This window comes from Aethalodelphis obliquidens, unplaced genomic scaffold, assembly GCF_003676395.1.
Source record: "Aethalodelphis obliquidens isolate GAN/ISIS:26980383/991018 unplaced genomic scaffold, ASM367639v1 scaffold90, whole genome shotgun sequence".
Taxonomy (NCBI): Eukaryota; Metazoa; Chordata; class Mammalia; order Artiodactyla; family Delphinidae; genus Aethalodelphis; species Aethalodelphis obliquidens.
In genome coordinates this window covers 1,525,090-1,540,955 of record NW_020838034.1, presented here as the reverse complement: position 1 = coordinate 1,540,955, position 15,866 = coordinate 1,525,090, and the positions used below count along the sequence as shown (strand labels likewise).

Genomic DNA, 15,866 nt, shown 5'->3' with positions numbered 1-15,866 from the left:
TGCCGCGGTCCCTTTCCTCCTCCTCCTCTCCCTCTCCCTCTCCGTCTCTCTCTCCCTCTCTCTCTCTCTCTCTTTTTCTCTAGCCCCTATCTCTCCCAGTCCACCTTAACTCGAGCTCCGCCCCCGACCCCCATCCAGCCCTCCGCCGCTACTCCGTCCCGCCCCCTGCACTCCACCTCCCGGCCCGCCCATTGGCCTGAACACCCGCCCATCCCAAGTGGGTCCCTCCCTGCGTGCGGCCAGGGAGGGGGCGGAGCCGAGGGGCTGGCCTGAAACCTGGAGGAGGGGAAGAGGAGGGGGCAGTGTCCGCAGCGGCCGGGGAACCGAGCACCCCCATCAAGGGCTCGCACTCCTACAAGAGGGGCTTCCGTAGGGTCAGCACCTCGGGAGGGAAGGGTATGAGGAGGTTAAAGATACACTAGATGGGGGCGAGGCGGGGACTTAGGGGATTGAGGGAGGGGGTCCCGTGAGGGGCTATAATCAGGTCAGGGCCCCTGGAGGTAGGGGGAGGGGAGCCACCCGGCCATCAACTCCAGCTCCTACGCCCCACCCCACCCCTTGGAGGCGGGGGAATTGAGGGTGCGGGCACACTGCGTCCCTCCCCACGCGTGACGGCGCCTCGCGGGGAGGGAACGGCGCCCTGGGCAAGCAGCCTCTGCGCTCCAGCCGGTGCCCGATGCGGCCTTGGCATTGTCGGAGGGGAGGGGCCAGGTCCGTGAAGGGGGAGGGGGAGGAACGCTCACGCTCCTGCTCCCCGCCTCCATCCCGCTGTTCCCGAAGTGGAGAAACTGAGTCTCCGCGAAGGAGGGACCTCTGGACTTGGGTTCGCTCAGAGACCTGGGAGGCGAGAGGGGTCTGAGTGTTTTACGATGTGTATGTGGATTTGGGGGGGAGATCAGGATAGGTACTTCAGTGCCCCCCAACTGAGGAAGGTAGCCTGTTTGGGACGCTTCCAACTGGGCCTGCGGCGCTACGTACCCCAAAGAGCCCCTCCCACTAGTGTAAAACTGATTCAAATCCGGCTCCGGCGGGCCAGGTTCCGCTCCCCGAGGCCGGCCGGGCCGAACCGGGTCGAACTTGCTTTCTCCAACCCCAGCCCCCTCCGCAGAGGGCCTCCCTCCCTTTCCAGCAGGTGGCTCCGCGGGACACCAGCTCAACCTGTTGGACCACAATAGGCGGCGCCAGGGGGGCCCTGGCCCTCACCCGGGCTGACCCGGGATCCCCGAGCAGGGGGAGGGGCGGAGTCCCGGTCCCTCCCTCTCTCTCCCTCCGGCCGTGACTCAGCCTCGGGGCCGCTGCCCTGCTCCCCAGCCAGGGGCGGAAAGTGTGAGGCGCCCCTGAAGGCCCAGGCCAAACCAAACAGCCCCCCACCCCAGACATTATCTCACTGTAGATTTAGGGGGGCTCTAGGAAGGAGGGGGTAGCAGTAGCAGGCATGGGTCTCTCCCGCTCGGGTAATCCGCTCCAGGTTTTCCTATCGTCCCTGTCCCTCTTGGGTCCCGAGGCTGGTCACTGCTCCGGGTTTTCTTCTCGGCCCAGCCGGACAGATTCTGGTTCGCGAGCGCCCGAAGCCGGCGGGGTCCAGGCCAGGGATTTTCCCTCCCTTCCCCAGCTCGGGGTCGCGCTAGCCTGGAGAAGGGCCGTGCCAGGGGCAAGACGGCAGTGCCAGAAGCACAAGTGAAATTGAGAGGGGGCTGCTTCGGGGTGGAGAGGGCATGGCCGAGGAAAAGGGGGGCGGGAAAGTGGCTCGGGGAGGGTAGAGCCAGGGCCTCTAGAGGCAATAGAAGGGAGGGCGCCTTGGCATCAGCCCATAGGTATAGAGAAGCGAACAGCGGGCTCGCCATGTCCCCCATCCCTGGGGGTCGCCTCAGGCGTCTTGTTGGATCCCACCTGGATTTTTCAGTGGCTGGAATGCCATTCCTCACTTGAGTCTCGAGAGTCCGGGAACCTCCTGTTAGTTTCTCAGTGACGCCCCCTCCCACGTTCTCTTCTGGTCCACAAAGCTCCCTCGCTCAGAAGTCGGAGTGGGGAACCCCGACTTTGAAATTCCCGCCTAACCCCCAACTCCCGGGCCCTTACCTCGCCAAACCACTGAGACCGCGTCGGCCAAGAAACGCTGACTGGGGGCCCCGCCCTCTCCCACGAAACCCCAGCCTGGCCCCTGGGGCCTGCCGCCACCCCTGCCCCGCCACTAGGCCTGGACTGGAACTGGGAACTGGAGGGCAGGTGTGGGCTCTCCAAGGGCCCTCCAGGGGATCGGGGAGCGTCCAAGATCCGCACGTTCAGTTGGTCTTCAGGCGACCAACTAGACCTTAATTTTGTGTGGCAGGAGGTGGGTAAATACCCAGAGAGTGAGGTGGTTGACCAAAGAGAAGGATGAACGCCCAGGCCGGGAGTTAACCCCTTTTAGGGAGAACTGCACACCTGGGGTTGGGACAGCGATTCGGGGTGAGGGCCAGGTGCCTAGGCCGGGCCACGTGCGCCAAGGTTGAGCTGCAGAGGAGCTGGATGTTTGCAGAGCCTGGAGGAGAGAGGGCTTCTGGCGGGAAGAAAGGCAAGGCTGTGACTGGGCGGGGTCCTGAGTGAGTGGGTCTAGGGGCCTGCTTTGGAATGTGGGGGGCTGAGCTGGAAGCGGCGCATCAGCTTCGGCGCCCACCTCTTCCCCGCTCTCCGCCTTCCCCCGGCTGCCTCCGCTTCCCTCGAAAAACCCGCCGCCCAGGAAACCGCTGGGGGCGCTCAGACCGCAGCCCTGCCGCCCCCCGGCGCCCCCACCGCGACCGCCCAACCCACCTGAAGGAGCCGTGGCTGCCAGGGTTGCCCCCCTCCCGCCGACTCCCCCCACACCTGCGGGCTGCACTATTTATAACTCGGCGCCTATTCCGGGCCTCTGGGCGGGAGCCCGGTGTCGCGCAGCGCTAATCGTCGCCGGGATCTCTGCGCCCCCCAGGGCCGGGGGAGATAAATTTAGCCTCAGGAAGCTCGGGGGAACATTTTCCAAAACTCCACGTCCCAGAGAAGGCGAAACTGAACCCCTCTGCCCTCAGCCTCCTCCGGACAGCCACCAGGCGGCGCAGGTCCCCCGGCTCGAGAAGCCGGGTCGCTGCTTTGAAGCTGGGGTAGGTAAAGGGTTGAGAAAGAACGACCTGAGGATACTGAGGGGCGGAGGTCAGAGGGGTCAGAGAATGGCCAGAAGAATGGGTATGCCCCCAAGGCTGGCAAAGACTGGAGTAGACAGTCTCAGCTGGGCATAACTGAGAAAGGACTAATGCCTTTTGAAGGGGAAATAACTCATATGCAAACGAGATGCAAATAGGGACGCAAATAAGAGCGTATGCCCTTGGAGGTCTGCGCTCTGGAGCTAGTGAAACAACTGCCACACTCCCCTTTCTGCCCGTCTTTCAGTTTAGCTGGGAAAACGTGGGACCCTCCCAAGATTATTACTATAATATCCAGTTTATTGCGCATGGCTCCTCAGACCACTTCTCTTGACCCCTCTCCTCCAGCTTCTGCACACCACTGACGGTCTTATATTCGACGTAATCAGCTGGGAATCCTGGATATCAGGCCGCTCCTCCGCATGCTGTCGTACTTGGGGGTCACTTCCAGTTCTGCCTGGTCTCCTTCCCTGTTTTACCCCGCCCAGTCCCCTACCCCTTGTGGCCACTAGAGGGCTCCGGGGCGCCGAAGGGTAAATGAGATCTTACCCATCCCTCCCTGTCTAGGTGCCTGCACATCTTCCTTTATTGCTCCCCTCATCCCCCTCCAGTGAGTTCTTGAGACAGTAGTTTGGACACTTAAAACCTGAACTTACTCTAGTTGGGAAGAGAACATTGCAGGGAAGCTGCCACATCTCACTTTCCCTTCTAGACCAGTGGGGAGGTGTAGTCCAGGGAACCATCTCCTGGCTTTGTGGCTTACATGAAAAGGGCGTAGCTGGGCCTCCCAAATGAGCGCGGGGGAAATCAAGAACAAGGGGAGATTAGGGTTGAGGTGAAGTGGGAAATCATGGAGTGGGTGCAGAATAGGGGTGGATAGTCCCTTCCACATTTCTGCTAGCCTGGCCCTGCCTCCCAGGCCACTTAGGCTACCATCCCAAGCACCAGTTCAGAAGAGGAAGGCAGGAGAGAAGCCCTGAATTTGAGATGAGAGAATCTGGGTTCACTAAATGACTACCCTACTGCAGTGTGCTGTTCATATGACTTTGGAGAGGTCACCACACCTCTCTGGGCTTGTTCCTTCATGTTAAGATGGGACAATTGCCCTCGTCCTAACTACTTTTTTTTTTTTTTTTGCGATACGCGGGCCTCTCACTGTTGTGGCCTCTCCCGTTACGGAGCACAGGCTCCGAATGTGCAGGCTCAGCGGCCATGGCTCACGGGCCCAGCCGCTCCTTGGCATGTGGGATCCTCCCGGACTGGGGCATGAACCCATGTCCCCTGCATCAGCAGGCATACTCTCAACCACTGCGCCACCAGGGAAGCCCCGTCCTGCCTACTTTTGAAGTGGACTTTTGTAACGCTCGCACACTCTGTAGCTGAAAAGGGCTCTGGAATGGTATATGAGGTTTTTGTTATCCTCCCCATCCCTCTCCTCAGTCTTTCCACTTTCAGGGTTCTGACACTCTCTTTCCAGCTCTGACACTCTCCTTGGGCTACTGGCAGTCACGACTTCTCTCCCCTCTTCAGCTCCGACCACCTGCCACAATCACAGGCCCTGCCTTCCACCCCTACTACTTCCCCAGTAGCCCTTGCCAGACATCCCCTCCCCTGGCAAAGTCAGAACGCTCAGACTTCAGGATCCACCTCCAGGCACTGCCCCAGCTTGGTAGGAGTGAGGTCTAAGAAAGGAAAAGGAGGCAAATGTCTAGAGCTTGAGTCAGGGAAGGGCTGGGGTTGGCCAAGCAGGGTGCAGGCTATGAGGGGGAGAGGGAACTCCAAATTCAGATGGGAAGTTGAATTCTGTGCCCATCTCTACCACTAACCTCTCTCTCCTTGGATTCAGGACCTTCTCACTGCTGTGCCCTGGGGCTCTGAAGGCACCAGGCAAGAACACTGACCTGCATTTTGTGGATGTCTAAAGAGGGGCTGCCAGGGATAAGAAATAACCTTAAGTTGGAGTACTATAGAGTACCATACTGCTGTACAAAAGAATGGGCAGGCTCTAAATATACTGATGTGGACTCCTGTGCGAGGTATGTGAAGGGAAGATAGCAAGGTACAGAACAGGGTATAGAGTATGTTATTAACTAGAAGTATAAGTATATGTAAGTGCAGCCACTTCTCCCTACTGCTATTGCTGTAAGCCTGCTCTGAGCCACCAACATGTCTGGCCCCGATTGTGCCCATGACCTCCTAAAAGGTCTCTACTATCCTGCCCTTGGTCCTCTAAAGTCTATTCTCAACCCAGCAGCCAGTGTGAGCCTTTTAAATAAAAAATCAGTTTATGCTCAACTGCCTGCAACAGTTCCTCATTTTACTCAGCATAAAATCTCAAGTTCTTACCATGGCCTACTAGGCCTGCCTCCACTCCCATCCTTAGCTTGACTTTTTCTTTTTCTATAGAACCTATCACCTAGTAACATCAATGTACTTATTTTTTAATGTTTATATTTTATTTTCTGTCTCTACCCACCAGAATGTAAACTCCATGAATACAGGGATCTATTTTGTTCACGGCTGTATTCAAATCAGCCAGATTGGCATATAGCAGATGCTCAATAATATTTGTTAAATGAAAGAATAAATGTTTTGCTATTTGCAAAAACATGGATGAACCTGGAAGGTATTATGCTTAATGAATAAGTCAGACAGAGAAATACAAATACTGTATGTTATCACTTACATGTGGAATCTAAAAAATAAAACAAATGAATGAATATAACAAAACAGAATGGACTCACAGATATAGAGAACAAGCTAGTGGTTACTAGTGGAGAGTGAAGGGGGAGGGGCAAGACAGAGGTAGGGGATTAAGAGGTACAAACTACTGTGTATAAAATAAATAAGTTACAAGAATATATTGTATAGCACAGGGAATATAGCCAATATTTTATAATAACTTTAAATGGAGTATAATCTGTAAAAATTTTGAATCACTGTGTTGTACACCAGAAACTAATATAATACTGTAAATCAACTATACTTAAATTAAAATAAAAAACTAAAAAAAAAAAAGAATGAATGACGATGCAGTATATGCATAGACTATCTCTGGAATGCTGTCCAAGATACTGGTCACCATGGTTACCTCCAGGCAGGAGAGCTGGGGGATAGGTGTGGGAGGGAGATAATTTTTACTATCAGAGTTTATTAGGCATATATTACTTTGACCAAAAAAAAAAAAAAAAAAAGAAAGAAAAAGAAAGAGAGAGAGAGAGAAAGCAAGAAAAAGAAAATAAGCCCAGAGAAAAAGGAGTTAACTAAGAAGTCTGAGGAAGAGCTGGTCCCTGGCAGTGAGGGAGGGCCACATACACCATCTCCAGGCCAGTGTCCCAGGACAGAATGGAGGGGGGAGGGCATAACTGGGCCCCAGGGAATGCTGGGTAGAGATCCCAGGGACACTGGCTGGCTCTGAGGTCGTTGGGGGCTGTGAGTGGGCATGTCATTATGCAGGAACAAGACGATGTAAATGGCTGGTGTGTGCCTACCACTGGGAGTGATTCAGGGAGAGCATGTGTTGGTGGCTGCCGAGGGGAAGTGAAGAGTCAATTCTGCTCATTCTGGCTGTTTGTGTCCTATGCACTGTCATAAACCTGAGGGACCTGTGTGGCCATACAGGTGGCTTTCTCTTGCAGCTTTGTGTGTGAGCTAGAGGAGCAGGGCCGGACTTCCTCCGTAAGCTGGGAACTAGCACCAGCTCAGTGCTTTCCCCAAGATCTTCAGGGGCAGGGAGCTGGCCAGACCAGGTCTTCTATTTGGGTTCCCATCCTTACACACAGGGCCTCACAGAAGAAGACCCCACCCAAGCTGGACTCCTCCCTGTCTACAAGTTGGGAGGAACCTGGCCTTTCTACCCAACGCCCTCCCCACCCAGGCACCAGTGAGTCAGGAAACCTGGCTTTCATTCTGTTCTATCCAGGAAAACTTCCTTCCCTCCTTGGTTCCCAGACTCTTCCAGTGCTGACTTTTTCTGACTTCCCTGTAGACATTTAGAACTTTTGGTCTCAAGGCTTATTTATTATACATACAGTTCAGTGATTCTCATACAGAGATACTGGGGGCAGCCCATTCCTGGTACTAAGAGGGTATGGTGAGATCAGCCATCTGGGCCGGTGGGCTCACTGTACCAGGCTTGGAGGAGTGCCAGGTTCTGCTGCAGTCTGACTGGGGTCCTAGCCAGCAGGCCAAGCTCCTGTGCACCAGAGGTGCACTGGAGGTGGGGCCTGGGAATAGAGGCCGAGAGATGAGGCAGGTCTGACAGATGGCACAAACTCAAAGCAGGATCACACTTCACTCATTGTTTGTGGCCTGTCCTTGGTCAAGCACAGCTGGCCCCAGGAGTCTTGATGGGGGTTGGGCTGGGTGCTAAAAAAGAGAATGGGAAGCTGAGAGGCAGGCTCCGCCACAGAAGCTGCAGCCATGCCTCCTGTCTGTTTGCCCTACCCTGCCCACCTGAGCGATGCTGGCCATGGTGCCAGCGGGGAGGAGGCAGCTCCCTGCTGCCATTAATCCAGCAGCTCCTTGATACACCAGCAGCAGAGGAGGATGTAGGCGACTTCCTTCAGGGTCCGCTGCAGGCCCTCCCACCCTGTGCCCGTCTTCATGACAGGCACCCGGAGTCCAGTGTCTCGCAGAACTCCTCCAAGGGAGAAGGGCAGGGCCTGGGCTAGGGGCTGTATCCGGGACTGCATGTGGGCAGCAGCTCTGAGGAAGGGTGTGGGAGCTGCCTCTAGTGCCTTTTATCAACATTGTCCCCACCCCCTTCAGACCTCATGACTGTGGGGACAAAGGCCCCAGGGTCTAGCACAGGGAAAGTTCTGGGCCTGAGAATGGGCTGAGTCAGCCCCTGTGCCCAGGGATGGTGGGGTGGGGTTAGTAGGAGGAGGGCCTGGCCACTCCATCTTTCATCCTCCACAGCCAGGCCAGCTCAGCTTCCCTTCCTCCAGCCTGGGTCTCGAAGCCCTGGCTGCCCTGCCCAGTTATCCCTTCCCCCAGGGGTTGGCACTGCTCCCTGCTCCTGCCCTCTGGTGGGCTCCAGCTGAGGCTGGCACTGAAAATCATCAATGAGAGCTCCTTTCCAGCCTCCTCTCTCCCCCGCCGCCCCAAAGTGAGCACTGGGGCTCCGAGCTGCCAGGGCCTGGCCCACTTCTGCTTCTCTCGTCCCCTGAAGCAGGAAGACACAGCCAGAGCAACAGGCACAGGAGAGGTGGTTTATTGACAGGTTAGACCCCAGGGTGGCCCCCTTCCCTTCCTCCTGGACAGGGCAGGAGTGGGAGGTCATGTGCGGGAGTTCCGCTCCTCGTCTTCGTTCTCAAGCAGGTAGGCTGGACGGTAGGTGGGCTGTCCTCCTGGGTTCGGGCACTTCAGGGCTGGGTTCCGCACCGTGTTCTCCCGGCTCCCCAGTGACGTATAGCTTGGTGGGGCGGGGGAATGGGAATGGAGGGCATGGGTGAGTGTGGTGGGCTCGGCTCTCCAGTCCCAGCACCCTCACATCTTCCACACACCCATCCTCTTCCTCCAAATCCCTTACCCTTGGTCATACAGGATACAGTATGGGACAAACAGTTGACGCAGAAAGTCCCAGATGTCTCTGTAGGTCCAGTCCTGGGAGGTCAGAGTCAGAGAAGAGTCACACATACTTTCCTTTCCCACACCTACCCACTGCCACCTGGGAAGGGGACTATCCGGGGCTCTTCGGCTCCCTTGGCCTCTGAGGGAGGGCCTGCTACCCAATTCTCTGGTACATCTTGCTCTGTGTAGGCCAACCAATAAGAAAGAGAAAGCTTTTATCCTGTCCCTCTCCATTTCTCAACCCACCCTCCACTGGCATCTAAGTTCCAGGACAGGGAGAGGATATCTATGTCTGTGTAAGCCTGTGCTGTCCAGTAGAACTTTCTGCAATGATGGAAATGTTCTTTATTTGTGCTAACATAGTGGTTGCTTGACATGTTGTTAGTAGAACTAAAGAACTGAATTTTGAATTGTAATTTAATTTAAAAATTGAGATATTCACATGCCATGAAACTCACCCTTCTAAAGTATACAATTCAGTTTTTTTTTTTTTAGCAATTTGTATTTCATTTCAATTAATTACAATTTGAGTGTAAATAAATGGCTCATGGCTACCGTATCAGACAGCACAGGTCTAAGTCATTGTTCTGTCCACAGGAGAAAGCAGGATGCCTGCCGTTGAATTAGTGCTTGATAAAAATTGCTCAAAAGGCTGAACGAACAAATAGCACAGCCTCCCCTGGATGATGGGGCTGTTTCATCCAAGCCCCAGGGTCTAACCTCCCCCACCTCAGGTAGCCAAGGAGCAATGACTGATAGGGGGCACGAGACTGAAGGCGATAAATCCCCTTCCCTGATACCAGTAGCGGGTTGATGCGCATGAATGAAGGCCACCCTGGGTCAGTGGGACTGAAGGGGCCGAGGCTGCAGGAGTAGGGGTCGGTGCGGCGGGTGCCCATCAGCACAGCCTCCAGCTGGGGATGCTGTGCCCGCAGCTCGCTCAGGGCCTGCTTCATGTCACCCTCAGCCTCCAGCACCTGCAGACTGTACCTGAGGAAGAGCAGTGGGAGTCAAGAGTGGGCCCTGCCAAGCCCCTCTTGGAGCCCAAACCTTCAGGTCCCTAGTACCTCTTGATGGTGTCCTGTAGAAACTGCTCCAGCTCAGGGAAAGGGGAGATGCTGCGGATATACAGGATCTGGAGGGGCTCTTGAGCATCAGGGTATTTCCTGGGGAGGGGGCAGAATCCATTGGCTTGCCAGGACGGGCAGGGAAATGCTCTCCAGAGAGCTTGCCTTTTGGCCCCTGGGATGGACACCCTCCCCTTCGCTCCTTTCCTCATCCTTCCCATCCATCAGAACCCACTTCATCCGGGAAGCCCACTCTGACCTCTTACCTCTCAAATCTGGAGCATACACTCCTGTTTCCAGTATGTAAGCCTTACCTCCCCTACAGGACTGTGACCACCCTGTTGTCGGGGACGGTGGCTTGCACGTCCATACCCCGCGCCAGGCAGGTGTCAGACGCTCAATAAATATGGTGGGGGAATGGAACTGAGAGGTCACTATGGCTACCATCCTCCCAAACCCCACCCAGACACCCCCTTTCCTCCCTGCTTCTTAGGATGGGGAACTAGAGGATGGGGCCGATCTATCTCTGGGGTCTTGCCTCCAGGGGGTTGGCTCACTTCTGCACAGCGGCATGGAAGAGGTGCAGGAGGGCGGTGCAGTCCTTGCCCCCGTTGAATCCCACGCAGAGCTGGGTGAGGCTGTACTGAGCCAGGGCAGTCTCAATGGTCTGTAGGGCGCCTGCCACCTTTTCTCTCAGAGAAGACCCTGCCAGCCAGCCAGGGAAGAGGGCATCAGATAGAGACATATGACTGTCAAAGGGCAGTGGTCAAAGGGCAGTGGGGGCCAAGTTGCCCTTGCTTAAAACCCTTCCATATCTTCCCAGTGTTCCCCATGCCTTCATCTGCCCACTCGGCCCTGCAGTCTGCCCCCAGCCTGTCATTCAGCCACACCTCATGGCACTCTTCACCTCAGTGTCTTCCCTCTGGAGGTCCTGGTTTCTTTCCATTCTCCTAAATCTCATGCTGCTTCCTTTCAGACCCTCTCTCACACTGTTTACTCTTGCCTACCTCCTGGTCTGACCAAATCCTCCTTAGCACTCAGCTTATATGTCACTCGCCCAGAGAAGCCTTCTTGGACCCCGCATCAAGGCTGATCTCCCTGCTATGGAGACCCCCCATCACTGACACCTCATGCACGATTACCTGTTTAACATCTCCCTCTCCTGTTAAACTCCTTGTCCAGAATAGGGCATACCTCTGTCTTGTTGAGTTATACCCCCAACAGCCAGCACAGTGTTGCTGAAAGGAGGTACTCAATTGATATTTATTGGAAGAATGAATGAATCAGCTGTAGCTATCTTCTACCTTCTCCTGGATCTGGGGGAAGCCTCCAACAGCCCCTGCATTCCTGAGACTGAGGGTGGCACCAAAGGTCTGGTGTATGCTGCCCCTCCCCCAGGAGGCCCCTACCTGACTCAGTGAGTTTGTACACGGCCTCACTGGCCTGCTCCACGGCGTTGGGTACGTAGGGGACCAGCGATCCCTGGGGCAGACGGGCAGTCAGGTAGGCCAGGCATTCCTCCAGGGGCCCTTCTTCCTCCGAGTCCAGTGTCAGCTTCACCTGATAGTAGTTGCTGCCCCAGTCAGGGTAGGAACCCAGGCCAAGCCTGCGCCCAAAGTGGGCCTGGGCCTCAGCCAGGATGGGGGCGATAGAGGCCTCATTAGCTGCCACATACAGCTCTCGCAAGTGGAACTGAACAGCTGTGTTTTGAAACAGTCCCTTTAGCCCCTCCAGCACCCGCCGCAGCAGCTCCGGAATTCCCGGGAAGAGGTAGACGTTTCGGACGGAGACTAGTGGGAATCTGAACGGACGGCCAGTGAGAGGATCTGTGCCATAATGTAGGCGGGCAGAGGAGGGCACCCGTGACAGCTTCTCCCAGCCCTCCCCCCCTAGGGCTTTGATGGCCCCTTCCAGCTCAGGGTGTGGCCTGAGTTCGTCCCCAAAGGCCTGTGCTACTGCCTCGAAGGTCACATCATCATGGGTGGGGCCAATGCCCCCTGCCGTAAGGACGTGGGTGAAGCGGCTGGAGAAAGACGTGACCTCAGCCGCAATGGTGGCTACCTCATCGGGTACGACAGAGACTCGGCACACCTGGACCCCCAGGGAGCGCAGTGTCCGGCACAGAAAGTAGGTATTGGTGTCCTGAGTGTGTCCCTGCGAGATTGGAGATGGGGAAGATGACAGTGTCAGCGCCGTAGGGATGAAGGGCAAAGGGGGAAGGATCAGGCTGCATCTGCCTGATGATGGGGCACTCTGCTCTTTGGGGGACACCACCTCGGGCTACCCAGAAGCCCAGACTAGGCGCAAGAGTGGGAAAATCCATGTGAATGGAGTCAGGGGTAATGTGATCCCCCTTGGGCCTTCATCTCTGCTTATGGATTCAATCATCAATTGTATGGGGACAACTCATCTACTTCCTCACCAACCCTGACAGTTTTAGTCCTCTGGCTCCAGGTGCTTACTGGGCATCTTCACCCTATCCCTGGCTGTTGTCCCTTTGGTCAATGGCATCTCCAGACACTGTCCACAGCGTCAGGTTCTTCAAGCTGTCAATTCTACTTCTGAAATGTCTCTCCATTTGCTCTCTTCCCTCTGTTCCTACTGCCACCAAACGGGTCCTTGGCACCTTTCACCTGGACAGTGGCGGCAGACCCCTGGCCAGAATCCCAGCCTCCAGCCACAGCACTCTGCCCTGTGCCTCCTGAACAACTTTCCTAACGTGTCACTGTGATTGCATCACTCTTGGCTCAAAAGCCATTTGTTGTTTCCAACCATATACAGAATAAAGTTCAAATTCATTTGCAGAATATTTGAGGCTGTGAGTCTATGGTGTGTGTCCACTCTTCTTTTCCAGCCCCATCTTCTTCTACTTCTCTATAGAGAGTTTAGTGGTTAAGGGGGGCTCTGGAGTAAGTGAGAATCAGGTTGGAACCCCACCTACCACTTACTAGCTGTTCAACTGTGGGCAAGTTTCTCAACCTCTCTGAGCCTCAGTCTCATAATCTATTCATTGAGATTTATAATAAAAGTACCCACATCGGACTTCCCTGGTGGTCCAGTGGTTAAGACTCCGCGCTTCCAATGCAGGGTGCGTGGGTTTGATCCCTGGTCAGGGAACTAAGATCCCACATGTCGGGCGGCTCAGCAGGGAAAAAAAAAAAAGTACCCACATCATGGAGTTGTTGTGAGGATTAGTAAAATCACATATGTGATGTAATAAGCACACTGCCAGGCGCTAGTAAGCACTCAATATTACTATTACAAACCTGATGCCCACCATGACCTCTAGTGAGACTTCCCTGATTATTCAGAAGTAATTTCCCCCTTCTAGTACTTTCCTTCTATCTCACTTATCTACTCTGTGGAATGCCTTGGATCATTTTCCAAACAGGTTGGATATAACTCTGAAATAATACATGCATTGTCATTTCTGTAAAGCCACCCCTCCCCCTACCATAGTGCTTGGCAAATTGTAGGGACTTTGCTACAAGTTTTTCAACACAGTAATTGAAAGAATGAAGGTCACTTTTCCTCCAATATATTGGACTCACTCCAGGACCCTACTGCAGCAAGGGGGCTCCCACCCTGGTTCACCCTCCCTCAACAGAACGTGGAGCAAGCTCCGGAGGACAGGAGAACGCTGCCCCTCCCCCCTCCTCTGTCCCAGACACACCTTGAGGATCTCATCTCCAACAATGATGATGCCCGCCGTCACGCTGCGCCCTGGGGGAGGTTCAGAGGCCCTAGATGCCATGGTCCTGCCTTCTCTGCCCCTCTGCAAGGCCCTCCAGTAGCCACCCAGACCCCCAAATAGGGGGCGCAAGCACGCGGGGCCCGCCAGGTCTACAGGGCACTGGGGGTCATAGCCTGGGAACTGGGGTTCCGGGGTCGAGGGAACCTGGAGGAGCCAGAAAGGACAATGGGGGAGAGCAGGAGTGCAATCTTCCTCATCACGCCCTTGACAATCGACTCCTTTATCCATGTCCCTTTAATAAACGTGTTCTCAAACCCTAGCCCATACCTCTTTTAATGTTTTCTATGCTCGGTCCTAGTCTCCTTAAAATGTCCTTCTCTCCCGAACCTACCACTTTAAATGTCTTCTGTCCGTTGAGCTCGGCTCCTCTAGGGTCTGCTCTATCTTGGGCATCTGCACCTTTAAATGCCTCTTCTCTTTGGGGCATCTGTTCCTTTAAATGTCTACCTTATCCTGGGCCTTGGCCCCTTTAAGTGCGTTCCCTCCCTCCACCCACGACCAAAACTCAGCCGCCTTCTTCTGCTGGCTTCCGCACCCTTTCTAGCCCGGAATCCTGTCTCTTCCCGCCACGCTTCAGACTGCTGAGCTCTTCCAGGTTCTCACCTGCCTCTTGCCCCTTCACGGGGTCTTTCCCTCTCTCCTTCCCTCCCGTGGTAGCTTCCGTACTCAGAGTCCCGCCTTGGACTCCTACCTACCTCGTATTAATTGGTCATTTTGGTCGTCGCTCACACAATCTTTAAGGGTCAATTGGTGTAGTCGACTATCGCTCTCGAGCTTTAGCTAGAGGGCGGGAGTAGTGCTGGGTTGTTATTGGCGACAACCACGTGGTCACCCCTCGCCCGGAAACATGGGGGCCGGGCCTTATTTGGGGGGCGGGGCTTTTCTCTCAGAGCTGGGCTTGAGGAGTCTGGAGTGAAATGAGTGGTGGTGGTTGGCGGTTCTTTAAGGACTTTGGGGTGCTCCAGTCTCGTGCTGGAAGTAAAGAGGGGCTTGACTCTAACCTCTGTGTTAAAATTCTTGTATGCATATGCTGTTATTCATTAACCATGACTTATTCTAAGGGGTTGGGGGCTGGCACTGGTGCAGAGGGGATTTTATATTGTGGCAAATGGACGTTGGAGGGACAGCCAAGAAAAATTGTCAGCATTGCCTGGGAGGTAGCAAGATCCTGGAGGTGACCTTTTAGTGTGTGGAACTTTCATTTGTCTCTGTTATAAACAGCAAAGCCAATTACCGAAACCTCTTTTTTTTTTTTTTTGCGGTACGCGGGCCTCTCACTGTTGTGGCCTCTCCCATTGCGGAGCACAGGCTCCGGACGCGCAGGCTCAGCGGCTACGGCTCACGGGCCCAGCCGCTCTGCGGCATGTGGGATCTTCCCGGACCGGGCCACGAACCCATGTCGCGTGCATCGGCAGGCGGACTCTCAACAACTGCGCCACCAGGGAAGCCCCAAGAAGTACTTTTAGACCAGAAGCAAGTGAAATAAGAGGAAGCTAGGATAATGTGAGAATCCAAAGTGGACACGTGGCACTCCCTAGTCGCCGCCCTCACTCGTACCTCCAAGACCAATTAACTGGGAGAGGTTGTTTAAAAGTACTTCTTAAACTTTAACGCTCCTACGAATCATCTGGGGGCCTTTTCATTTTTTATTTTTATTTTTAAATTATTTATTTATTTGGCTGCGTTGGGTCTTTGTTGGTGCGCGCAGGCTTTACTCTAGTTGTGCGGTGTGAGGGCTTATTGCAGCGGCTTCTCTTGTTGCAGAGCATGGGCTCTAGGCGCGGGCTCAGTAGTTGTGGCACAAGGGGTTAGTTGCCCCGCAGCGTGTGAGATCTTCCCAGACCAGGGCTCAAACCCACGTCCCCGGCATTGGCAGGCAGATTCTTAACCAGGAAAGTCCCCATGGGGGCCTTCTTAATATGCTGTTTAAATCTACAGGATTCATGCGGTTTGGGTGGGGCCTGAGATCTGCATTTAACAAGCTCTCATTGTTGTGGTCCTAAGGCGGGTTGAAAAAGAATTTCCAGACACGAGGCAGGATGAAATAAGATAGAATTTATTAGATGGAAGGGTTGCTGCCAGAACAGCAGGCCGACTTCCTAGCAGTCTGGGAGAGTCGGCCCGAACATGTGCTATTGATCAGTTTTTTAGCCAGAAAACAAAAGAATGGTCCGGGGTGAAAATTTCGTTTACTGATTGGCTGAGGCACTTACACCTTCCTTCTATCTGGTGAGAGTGGGACAGCCCAGATGCCTTTCCTTATTTGAGACAGGTCCCGTTGCCCAGGTGGGTGTTGGCCAGGTGGGCTCAGGAATT

The 15,866-nt window shown here is 54.7% G+C and overlaps 2 protein-coding genes across 9 annotated transcripts; both read right to left on the bottom strand.

The window, feature by feature from the left end:
* Positions 1–6,694: 6,694 nt before the first annotated feature.
* Positions 6,695–8,229, bottom strand: LENEP (lens epithelial protein). Its single transcript, XM_027094934.1, has 2 exons — positions 7,611–8,229; positions 6,695–7,523 (listed from the first exon to the last, which is right to left on the bottom strand). The coding sequence occupies exon 1, from the start codon at positions 7,847–7,849 to the stop codon at positions 7,664–7,666; it is 186 nt and encodes a 61-aa protein (XP_026950735.1). The 5' UTR covers positions 7,850–8,229; the 3' UTR covers positions 6,695–7,523; positions 7,611–7,663.
* A 119-nt stretch (positions 8,230–8,348) lies between these two features.
* FLAD1 (flavin adenine dinucleotide synthetase 1) lies at positions 8,349–14,264 on the bottom strand. 8 transcript variants are annotated; one of them, XM_027094932.1, is made up of 8 exons: positions 14,246–14,264; positions 13,470–13,694; positions 11,206–11,950; positions 10,354–10,501; positions 9,797–9,895; positions 9,530–9,719; positions 8,689–8,762; positions 8,355–8,571 (listed from the first exon to the last, which is right to left on the bottom strand). In XM_027094932.1, the coding sequence occupies exons 2-8, from the start codon at positions 13,548–13,550 to the stop codon at positions 8,436–8,438; spliced, it is 1,473 nt and encodes a 490-aa protein (XP_026950733.1). In that variant the 5' UTR covers positions 13,551–13,694; positions 14,246–14,264; the 3' UTR covers positions 8,355–8,435. The 8 variants fall into 8 exon arrangements, with proteins under 8 accessions (XP_026950734.1, XP_026950729.1, XP_026950733.1 ...); XM_027094931.1 differs by lacking the exon at positions 14,246–14,264 and adding an exon at positions 14,154–14,243; XM_027094927.1 differs by lacking the exon at positions 14,246–14,264 and adding an exon at positions 13,818–14,079 and having other exon boundaries at positions 13,470–13,519.
* Between the last annotated feature and the right edge of the window lie 1,602 nt (positions 14,265–15,866).

What these genes read in the sequence shown, in the direction of transcription:
- LENEP (XM_027094934.1), bottom strand. Translation starts at nt 7,849, where the DNA reads ATGCAGTCCCGGATACAGCCCCTAGCCCAGGCCCTGCCCTTCTCCCTT.
- FLAD1 (XM_027094926.1), bottom strand. Translation starts at nt 13,977, where the DNA reads ATGCCCCAAAGAGAAGAGGCATTTAAAGGTGCAGATGCCCAAGATAGA. An exon ending in TTCCATGCCGCTGTGCAGAA is followed by an intron (nt 9,896 to 10,353) that starts GTGAGCCAACCC and finishes CCCCCTCCCCAG; the next exon opens with GAAATACCCTGATGCTCAAG. An exon ending in TGTATCCTGTATGACCAAGG is followed by an intron (nt 8,572 to 8,688) that starts GTAAGGGATTTG and finishes CGCCCCACCAAG; the next exon opens with CTATACGTCACTGGGGAGCC.